Genomic DNA, 12,051 nt, shown 5'->3' with positions numbered 1-12,051 from the left:
ATTTTTTATAATTGTTTTAATCAAGTTAATTATAATTTATTTAATTAATAAAAAGCATACATATATTTGATTATCAAGAAATAACATTCAGATTGTATTATTTGTTATTTCTTGTATTTCTGTATTATAAATTATAATATCATACTTTGTAATGAATTTATTTTTATAAGACTCTGATATTAATTCTAAAAGCAAGTTTGCACAACGGATCAATTTTTGGTAATAATTAGTTGAACTTCACATACTTATTGGCTATTACTATAATAAATAAGTAAATTAATATTAGTACACTTCTTAATGTAAGATATATGAACATTAAATATTAGGTATATACATTATCCATTATCGTTTTTCGTGTATAATGGTTTATACAAATTTAACTAATTCAAAATTCGATTAACTACCTATACTTAAGTCATTTTTGAGAAATGCGCGTTAAATGCTTACTTTAAAAATATGTTTTCTTTGTATTTTTATTCCACAATATTAAATACTTTTTTTTCGTTTTATCGTTATATTTAAATAAAAAATATTGTAATTTTATTTTCGTAATTTTGCAATAAATACACTGTTATACCAGACGACAGACAATATATAAACCTATAACTTATCATTTTAATTGTCATCCACACGATTGTTCACCTGTATTTAGACTACTTAAACTTATTTCAGTATTCGATGGATAAACTCAGGCTATTCTATCCTTTCCAGAAAAGAATAATCAACGGTCTTACTGATGATGATTCTGAACTTTCGTATTGCATTCCACGCATTCTGTGTTCCTGTGTGTAGACAAAACTCTAATTTTTACATTCTCTTATGCATATAGTATACACTATATAGGTTAGTAACAGTCATTTAAATGTCAACCTCCTTTTATGCTATATTCGATCAATTTGTCTACTGATTTTTTGTTTTATCCATACACGTATTATTGTCTTTTTTCTATTACACCACCAAGTTACCTGTTTATTATTGTTAATTCTATATTTAGCCCGTGTTGTTTTAAAAAAAAAAAAACACTAAATAAATAAATATTGTATCGTAATCGTAATCGTCGTACGCGCCGCCGCGGTTCTCGGGGTTCCACCTAGTTCACGGTTATGTTATCGCGAGCGCCCGAGACAAAGTGCCGAACCAGCATTGGTCTACTCGCTGTCCGCGTCGTCCGCGAGTGCGGTAGCCATGGTAGCCGCAGTCCACACCGCGCGCTCAGTCAGTCGACGGCACGCCACCAGTGCGATCGTGCGAATTTTCGTATTCATTTTTCCTTTCGCAACGACACGCATCTCACCCGCGTCGGCGCGCCGTTGCGTTTCCGCGCCAGTTTGTATTGGTACGTACTAGCGCACTGATCAGAATTAAAATATTTATTTTATTTAAATCGCGCGCCGCTCATGATAAAACGCGATTCGCCCCGCGGACGACGTAGAATATCGTCGTGCTTATCTGACCGTGCGCGCCTGTAATATTGTCTAATACACTATCACACGCACTGTACAGTCGTACGTCTCTGCCGCGGTTCGTGTGCCCACAGATGAGTTTACGGTGACGCTCGCGCCTACGCGTTAGCGGTACAGATAATAATTTACTCGGGCGGCCACCACTCGAGTCCACCGCGATGGCCGTGCTGGCCGGAGGCCGCGACAACGTGGTGTCCATATCGGCGGCCGAGTCGCTGAAAATGCTTTCGCTGTCCGTGGTCTGGGGCTCGTGGGTCGTCGTCAAGAACGCAGTCGCCCTGGCCGTCCGCCCGCTGTGGTCCGCCGGCGGCGGCCACGGAAACCGCAAACGCGCGGCCGCCGACGACGGCGTTGTCAGAGACCGGCCGCCACCTTGTCTGTTCGACGCGGTTTACGGTACTCACTCGTACGTCAAAGTCAAGGTTACACACAACAAAATGCAATACTGTAATACCGTAACACAATATATCATATGCATAACCTTTGCTCGTTAGTGCAGTTAGAGGTTACTTGGAACCCTAATAATTGGGAATTAATTACAATCGAATTAGGAAATAGTTTATGGTTTTTTTCTTATCTTACATAGGATGTTTTCTAATCAATAACCCGTGTCGCGTTATACATTTTTGATCATATTAAATGTATTTTAAAAACGATTTATGGTTGGTAATATGATAATGATTTATAAAACAAAAAAACAACACCAAACTAGCTACTATGTTATACGTGTAATTCAATTTTAATATCGACATCGGTATTTGTGAGAAAATCGTCGTGTTACACATGAAGTATATTAATGTATTACAGAGCACACATTGTCATTAAGTAATAAGTGTTATCTATACCAAAATGTATATTATAGTCTGGTCCACTGAGTTAGACTCATCCTCGCCGATTCTTTTTGGGTCTGTGTATATATACCATACAATAGCATGCTGCAAAAACATTTGTGTAGTCTTAGGTAGTATAGGTATTCAAAATTTTCTAAAAACTTAGAACTATTTGGGTTTTGGGATCTTGCAGGTTATCCGATTCTATTATACTCATAAGTGGGCAAGACTCTGTTCGCTGAAAAATGACATTTCGCTTTTCGCCCAAATATTTCAAAACTACTTAACCGTTTCGCCCAAGAACGTTATAGCACTTTTTGACCACATTTTTATATTTTTTTGTATTAAATTTTTTTTTGAATATGTAATATTTTTAACACGAATATATATTTTATATTCTTGATACTATGTATTAAAATAAACTAATACAAATAGTTACATATGTACAAATACACAATATATTTTTGGAGAGTAATAAATGCCGTCTTCTCATGGTACACTTTGGATAATGATTAATGGCTTTATAAAACTAATGTACACAAATAAATAATATAGTGGTTCCTAAAATGTGTATTACACAAATGTGGGCGAAAAGTTAAAGTAGTTTTAAAATATTTGGGCTAAAAACGAAAGGTCATTATTGAGCGAAAACAGTGGCTTCTCTCAGGTAACCCTCTTATTGCCCAACTATTTAAATCAGTGCAGGATAATTAAGCAATTTTTCTTTTTAATTGCCAACAAGACAATTGCGTTGTACCCCTTTTGAATCCTATCTGAATTTGATTACCTATAATATAGTACTTGCGTGGCTACGTACTATAGCTATCTATATGTAATATTTTGTACACGTATATAGTCTTTGTCTGTGAATAAAATAACAAATATGAGACAATGCGTTGTATAGGTTGGGTACCTTAATTCACGGATAAATCGGCGTCAGTGTACTTCACTTTGTGAACTAATTTCACTGAAATAGCACTTTTTGTTTATAAAATATTACGATTTTAAAAATCGATATTTTGTCACTTTTTTTTTTTTTATCAAAGTTTTGTCATCTGTGCAAATTTAATAATTTTAAACTACATTTTGTCTCCATTAAACACATTATTTTAGTTCATGTTAAATACTCGAATAAGTCAAATGCTCATGAGGTATTTTTAAAACCTGTAATCTTAATAATTCAAACTCAAGTTTAGGTACTATAGGTACGGTTAATAACTATTATTTTTTATTCAGGGTGTCAAATTGCATTACGTCGAATGTGGTGACCCTAAAGGCACAATTGTCCTTTTGCTGCACGGATTTCCATCTTGTTGGATTAGTTGGCATCATCAAATACCTACTTTGTCAAAACATTTTCGGTAAGTATAACTAATTTGTTTTAATTATAATCCATGGCTATATAATAATCATTACTATTACTACTACAGAGCTGTAAGTTTAGTATTCTAAAAAAAATTGTATAAATATTATGAATTAAATAACTTAAATATGTATTACAATTTAGCCAAATATGCGAAAAGGTGAATGTTATGACTCTCAAAAAATATAATTAATTATTTTATTTTAATAAATCATTGTCGAGAGTAAATTTTTCTTGTTCTTTTTTTTACAATATTGTACTATTTATGTAATTTTTTGTTTTTTTATTCAAGAATAAGAATAAAAATCATATGTAGTAGATTCTTACTTAAGTAGTATTTTTTATTAATTTATAGGGAATAATTATTTTCAGCATCTTTTTATACAAAAAAAATAGTTTTTAAATACTTATTTGTTAGCCTTATTATTATAATATAAAAGGTCTAGTAAAATCATATAATCATACTAAATGCACTTATATATGTATTATACATATCTATTAGTATATAACTATAGGTAAATAATATGTCATACAGCCTTTAGTAATTACCTATATCAAATTGATAGTATAATATGATAATATATCAAAATTATTTCTTAGCTTAATTTGACTTTCAGACATGTGATAATTATAATGTGAAAACATGTAAAATATATACTTAGATATGTATGAAATTTCTATTTACACAAATGGAATTACGTATGTGTTTATAAATTACATTTGTTTTGAGTCTAATAATTTAAACAATAACAATGTCGAACAATGAACATATTATATAATAATATTATCCTTAGATAAATATTTATTTTTATTTTAAAATCACTTTTTGCACGTTTCATGGTAGTTGGTACAATCATCTTATAATATTAATTAAATATTAAAACAAAATATGACCTTTATGACTCACACATAATATTATGTTTACAGTTCATGGTTCATGAACCTCTTATTGAAATGTACATGGTGCATCCAGTCCTTCGACTCAATTTATATTTCAGATTATTAATTTAATATTATTATATAAAAATATAATGATAAATGAACGTTCTAGTTAAAAAAAAAATTTCAGAAATTATATTAGAAATTGTGATTTATTAATATATTTTATTTTTATATATTTAATATGTATACCTATTATTAGCTAGTAGGTACCTCGTTTATTTGCTTGTATACATATTGATAAATTGTGTACCTATACCTATAATGTAGTTATGTTTAATCCGGCTATAATAAACAGTTAACACCATAATACTGTAACACGGTTGATATGTTCACAATATTTGGAAACATTCAATAACACAGCAAGGATGAGACAGGAGTTGCTCGGTTTTAGCAATGATTTTTTTTTATTTATATATATTATGAATATTACTTATCTATTTGTGCTATTCGTTTTTATTATTCAAGTTTTAGACATGCGCATGCACAACTTCTTTTATTTTTAAATAAAAAACATTTAGTTTTATATTATTAATTTTTTTTCTTTTTTAATTTTAGCGGCTGCATTTCCATAGGTAAAAACTATTGAGTGATAATATTTAGAATGATTAATATTTTAATGATTTGTCGTGAAAACGGATGATTGTAAGAAAGAAAGAAATAAGTTCTACTGCGCATGTACGTTTAAGCACCTATAATAATAAAATTAAAAAAAATAAATATGCATATCTTTATTAATAAAAAAAATCGTGGTTAAAATCAATATGATTAGAATTCTGATGTTGGGCACCTAAAATCTAAATAATATGGATAGTATACAAAAATTAACCAATTTTAAAATTTAATATAGCGCTGTACGATTAGGCAGTACACAATTATTATTGATATTATTATCAGATGGCATTTTTTAATCAAGACTTATATATATGACTTGTTTATATCGACAACAATATTAGATATCCATAATTATTTTTTCTGTTTCTTATAGAGTATAGAGTATAGACTATAGATAATTTATGTTATTACATGTGTGTTTTATTAGTTGGAAACACCACAAATACATTATTTTATAGCCTTAATTAATTTATAAATGCACTGTACAGATGTTTGTTTTATATTTAGTAGTACCTATACAAACTTTGTATTTAACAAGGTCATTTATTAAATAAAACACCTAACACGTTTCCAATTAATTGTATCCAATTAATATGAAAATAAATTATGTGTAATACCTTTTTAGCTATTATAATTAATACATAAATGTACTCTTGATAAGCACCCGTTTATTAAAAATAGTGTATTTATTAATAGACATGTATTATATATGTTGTATATAGTATGTACCAATGTGTAATGCCTTTAATTTACTGTAATTAATGTTCATGTATAAAATATTAAAATCTTTTTTCGAAATATGCATGAATAATAGAAATTAAGATTATGATTTAATACTAATCGATATTTGACCTTTACTTGATTATAACGGCAAACATTGTATTATTATATTATAATAAATCAATATGACAGTTGATTTCAATAAATTTAAGCATAATAGGTAATTATTTACCAATATATTATATTCTTCTAAAAATTACTAACAATATATTACTATAATAAATTACTAAATTAAATTGCTTTAGTAAATAATTAATAATTATATTATTAAGAGAACATAACCATAACGATTTTTTTTTTAGGTTTTTTACATAATTATTTCAAAAGGATTGCAAAAAAAAAAATGTTAAAAAATTGGTGCTTTACATTAAATTTGTTATGCAAATTATAAATGGCACCATGTGCTATTATCTACGGAATAAATTCCTTCTATTCTGCAATAATTATACTAGTAACAGCTAGGTAGGTACTACGTAAATATAATAGTGTAATCACGGAATTTGCTGAAAAAGTGTTTTTAATATTTTTATATTTTCCCTAATCTCTATTATGATGTATTATAATTAAATATTGCAATAATTATCTGATATGTTATAATAATGGTAACATATCATAACGGTAAATAAAAAATTCAATGATTTAAAAAAAATATTTATACTAAATAATATGGACCAGATCATTCATGAAATATTTGATAAGAACGATTTATACAATTTTTTTTACATTGTATAATTATCATTATCAAGTTAACGAATAGGTTAATTGCGGATACTTACCTTATTATAAGACTTAATGACATCCTATGTTTTAAAAATTTTAAAGGAATAGAGAAGATATTTTAATTAAAATCACCAATATGTGTACCTACGTGTTTACAAAATTTAATATCAGTTATATAGCATACTCGTATTTCTAATATGCTTAAATATTAAGTAGTAATAATTAGAGAGTAGTGCATCTAAGATGGAACTAAATTTCTAACTATCTCATCTAAATTTGGAACTTGAGTTCCCCACTAGAAAAATACTTTTATGTTAGCTTATTTATATTATTATTTTTTTTTTAGATTCAGAGTGGAGGAATAAATCCATTGATTTTATAATACCTAATATGTTTTTTTTGTGGATGAATAAACACAATGAGTAATCGATAAAATGCTTCGAATTTCAAACACGGGGGTGGTTTAGATATAAAATTAGATCTTATTTGTTTTTTAAAGAGGTCAAACTTAAAAATTATCTGTACTTATTTTTATAATTGAAAAAAAAATTAAAAATTAAAGTAAGACCGAAATTTTTAATCCAATTTTCGACAGAGTTGATTTTATTTTTTTGATATAACTCAAAAAATATTAATCGTAGAAATACTTGAAATTTTGCCAAAAGTTTATGTTATCGTTTTTTATTTATGATAATATTTTAAAAATATTTCGAAAATTTTAGAGATGTTTATTAGCTTAAGAAGTATTCAACTTTATTTTATAAATTTCGATTAAAAATTTCTGGGTAGAATTTGAAAATTTAGTACGATATCCCACAAAAGATATACTTATACAATAAATATGTATAAAAATATTAAAAAAATACATAGCACACGTTTTTTTATATGCATTTGAAGTTAGAATTTTGTCAAACATTTTCAAGATCGCAAAAAAAAAAATATAAATTATTCTGTAGTTAAAAATTCATAATTAAATACTAATATTAATAAAATAAATGCAATTTTTTTAGAAAAAAATTATCATCTAATTATAATATTAAAATTAAAATAAATAACTTTAATAGCTACCTATATCAAGGAAACAAATCAATTGGTTATCTAAAGGCTGATGTTTAAAAATAAATAAATAAAATCCTTAATGCATTGTTTTAAGAACTTATACATATAACTTATATGATATAAGTTCAAAATGAAAGCCATCATTCCATATAATTATGTACATTTTGTAATTCAGAATTTTTATATTTTAGTGTGATTGCTGTAGACCTAAAAGGTTTTGGTGACTCTGATAAACCGTCAGCACGTAAAAGTTATCGAGTGGAAAATCTGGTCAACGAGCTAGCAGTGTTTATGTCAATGCTAGGAGTGGACGACAATAATAAATGCCACGTGATTGGCCACGACTTGGGCGCTCTACTGGGTTGGTATCTGGTGCATCTGTGGCCAAACTGTGTCTCAAAATTTGTAGCCATTTCATGTCCACATCCTAATGTCCACTGGGAGTACTTACCTCCGTCAAGTTTCTTTAATAAAAAGTAAGTTGATCTGATAATAGGTTTACATCATTCGTGAGCAGTATAGGTAACCAGGTATGTACATAAAATGTGAAAAATCTATCATTATGTTAATGATTTTTATGTTAACTATTTAACTGTTTGAAAGATAATATTGTAAATTTTAAATTCCAATTTTCAAAGCTAAATATTTTGTTGAGAATTTCTATGCATTGAAATTCTTTGAAAAATATTCTGCCTAGGTAAATGAAATAGAAAAATAAAAGTTGTAACTTAATAATAATGATTGTTTACTGATATTTATCATGTATTTTACAATACATCTAGATATATAATTTTAGTTGTATACTTATAAAGTTGTTTAGATTCAAATATTGAAATGGATGAGTATCTCCTAGCAGTCCTAGTTCGGAGAATCTTAATTTAATTTTTAAAATTAAATAGATAGACAGTAGTCCCAAAGGTTAGGGGTAAACCTAACCAAAATTGTACATTTTATTACAGACAAAGTGTTTTATAATTTATTTGTATTTTTTTTAGTTGGATTTGCTTCAGTCAACTTCCTTATTTACCAGAAATGGATGCTTTGCAAAATGATCTCAACATAATCAACCAGTGTTATCAACACCTATCCAAAACTAAGCAAAGCGACGACTTATCCTACATTGATGCATATAAATATACATTTTCAAGAACAGGTAATTATAACTTAATACCAATAACGATGTTTATTAGTCTTACACTTCACTTAAACCATTATCTTAATATTTTGTAAATAAAATTACTATTATCCTCTATAGGTTATTGAAATTTTTGTGTTTTTTTAGAGGATTGGACGGGTGCAATAAACTATTTTCGAAACTTACCGTTCTACAGAATTGAACCTCGGAATAGCAATGATTCTTTAAATAAAGAAGAAGACATGCTACAAGTTCCGTGTCTGCTCATCACTGGTAGTAAAGACGTAAGTGTGCAAATGGAGAGTTTTATCAAGTCCACAGAGTTTCTTAAAACATCTACTGTGAGAATAATTGATAACGCATCGCATTTTCCTCATCAAGAGCAACCTAAAGCAGTCAATGATTTATTGACATGGTATTTAGGTAAGTTTTTTTGTCGTTGCATATATCTTAATCTTGTTAAGTTAAACATTTATTGATACACAAGGTGTATACTTATAATACCACATACAGAAACCATCATTTAACTTTTATCCGTTAAGTTATCAAAAATAATGATTATAGTATAATATCGTTTATAAATGTATTGGGCGAATAACTTATTTCACATTCCTATTCACTTACTAATGAAATAATTTTTTTCTCGTATAATTAACAATAGTTCCTGATCTAATAAAATAATAATATTTAGGTACTACTGTACTAGTGCAGTAGACTCTACATTAGTGTTACCCAAACAGTTTTTACTTAGCGTTTATTTTGTTGTTCAAAAATCTTACACTACTCCCCTGATAAATTTTTGTTGGTCTGCAATGTTTGCTTGGTATGTTATTTTAGTTACAATTTTAGTGTGTCTTAAGCATTCGTCAAAAAAGTACACAAATTCTAAGTATGTAGTGACAGATTAATTTATTGTATTTTAGTTGTACCTATGTGATATTAGTTTATAAGCTATAAATAAAATTGATATTATCCTAAGGATATGAATGCGCCTGATTTATCTCCGAAAACGACAGTTGATACGATGTGCATCGATAGTAATCTGTAATAATAATATTAAAAAAAAAATATATATAAGATAATTACGTACGACATTACGATAATGTGACTGCAGAAGGAAAATTCATTAGAAACAATCATCGCCCACTTTTCTAATGCAGTGCCCCCTAATCGAGATTGTTACTTCCATCGCACCTACCCTGAGGACGATTTATCCCATCTTGAGAAACACATTGGTTCTACATGTAATATTGTAATAATGATATTAGTCCAAAGAATTGATTAATATTTCTGCTCTGAATTATGATAAACAAATAACCAATGGGTTCTATACTAAGCTATATGTAGGTACGAATTAGACACTTACGTATTATCAAATTGTATTTGATTACAAATTACGATAATAATACATAGGTAGAATTAGAAACCAATAATAAGGCTATGAAAATACTAAGGCTCAATAATGAGTACAATTATAATATTAATATTTACAAGATGAAAAGTGTATTAGAGTACCAATAGCAGGTAAGTGTAGGTACTCGTATTCCAAGTATAAAGTAATACTTTAACCATTTTTGTCATATTTAAATACAAGTGTAGAATACGCATGTATACTTGTTTGATTCGAATTTTTAGTTTTTTTTTTTTTTTTGTTTCAATAATCTTACGAGTATATTTGTAGGTATACCTACTTAAGGACTGCCGAAATAAAGTAATTTACAACGGCAAAAATTCAATTTTTATCTGGAAGTGGTTTTTATTTTATATAATATATATATATATATTCATTTATTTATTTATTTATTTATCATAAATTATAATACGTACAATAACCAAAACGTTTTAACAATAATGAAAATAAAATCCACCCTACGTTTTTTATTTGATAATTATTTAAGGACTTCTTCTGGGCTATTTGAACAATTTGTACAATTTGTCATGTTTATATATTGTATTTATTATTTTAGCATATTTGTATTATCTTAAATTAATGTATTTCTGTCACAGTTCAAAAAGTTCAAAAAAAGCTTCGACCACAGAACTCTGGTGGTTTAGTTGGACGAATGAAAGATATTGTTACGTCTACAGTTCAGTATGGAAATACGTTGAAAGATTCAATGCAAAGAAACATTTTACCAATCACGACCAACACATCATAGCAGAACTGATGTTCTTCATTTGTAAAATAATGTTTTTCTGTATGTTTTTATAATTACATTAGGTATATCAAAAATAATAATAACAATATATGAAAAATGTTATCATCTACAGACTGTAACAAGTTTTTAATTATACTATTGCTTATATTTAAAGATAATTTGCTAAATTAAAGGTGCAGTGAACACGTGTATCCATCTATGTATATAATCGTTTACATCACGTGTACCTAGGAAGTTAATTATATATAGTTTTATCTACGTTGTTATTATTGTGAATTATTAATAAGGTAAATCTAAATTAATAAAAGCTATAATATAATCGTATGTAACCCAATTGAGCTTTAAAAGCGTATAATATCTATATCATACATAGTCCATAGTATGACGTGCGTATGAACAATATTGTTTTAAAAGTTCACTTTGGCAAAAAAACGAACAGACTTCTTTGTTAATGTAGCTATTTATAAATAGATATATGTTTTTAAATTAAAATCTAAAGTTTAGTGTACTCATATAATTATACTTCATAATTTAAAATTAATTTATTACTAGATCTCTGATGAATTTACCATATAATGTAGATACTATTATTAAGTATGAATTACTAACCACTCTTTTAAGATTTGTAACAACATTTTATAATTATTATTTATTAATTAAATTAATTAAAAATAGCAGATATTATTATAGTTATTAATTATTACCTATCTTTAAATATATATTTTTCTATGCACTTATTGTGATTGTGTAACTTTTAAATAACTTGATAGTTTTGAATAAAAGTCATCAACAGATTTCTCGAGACTTGAGGGGGCTTATTATTTCAACCTCTATTTTTCGTTTGGGGTTGCATGAATTTAGTTTTGTCACATGAAAATTGCATATTTTTTTTTTTTGTTTATTTAAATAGTTGTCACTGGTTACATATTATATGACTATTTTTGTAATAATTATTAAAAATATGGCATATATTATTTAAATGTCTACA

At 27.5% G+C, this 12,051-nt stretch overlaps 1 protein-coding gene across 1 annotated transcript; it reads left to right on the top strand.

Moving 5' to 3' along the window:
• The first annotated feature begins 1,187 nt into the window (after positions 1 to 1,187).
• On the top strand, positions 1,188 to 11,321 carry LOC113549771 (epoxide hydrolase 4-like). Its single transcript, XM_026951235.1, has 6 exons — positions 1,188 to 1,885; positions 3,530 to 3,654; positions 7,961 to 8,245; positions 8,765 to 8,922; positions 9,052 to 9,327; positions 10,912 to 11,321. The coding sequence occupies exons 1-6, from the start codon at positions 1,622 to 1,624 to the stop codon at positions 11,061 to 11,063; spliced, it is 1,260 nt and encodes a 419-aa protein (XP_026807036.1). The 5' UTR covers positions 1,188 to 1,621; the 3' UTR covers positions 11,064 to 11,321.
• The last annotated feature ends 730 nt before the right edge of the window (positions 11,322 to 12,051 follow it).

Source organism: Rhopalosiphum maidis, chromosome 4 (assembly GCF_003676215.2).
Source record: "Rhopalosiphum maidis isolate BTI-1 chromosome 4, ASM367621v3, whole genome shotgun sequence".
Lineage (NCBI taxonomy): Eukaryota > Metazoa > Arthropoda > Insecta > Hemiptera > Aphididae > Rhopalosiphum > Rhopalosiphum maidis.
Note: the sequence above shows the minus strand (reverse complement) of the source record. Positions and strands in the feature narration are given on the sequence as shown.

What these genes read in the sequence shown, in the direction of transcription:
- LOC113549771 (XM_026951235.1), top strand. Translation starts at nt 1,622, where the DNA reads ATGGCCGTGCTGGCCGGAGGCCGCGACAACGTGGTGTCCATATCGGCG. An exon ending in ACTCGTACGTCAAAGTCAAG is followed by an intron (nt 1,886 to 3,529) that starts GTTACACACAAC and finishes TTTTTTATTCAG; the next exon opens with GGTGTCAAATTGCATTACGT. An exon ending in TTTATTGACATGGTATTTAG is followed by an intron (nt 9,328 to 10,911) that starts GTAAGTTTTTTT and finishes TTTCTGTCACAG; the next exon opens with TTCAAAAAGTTCAAAAAAAG.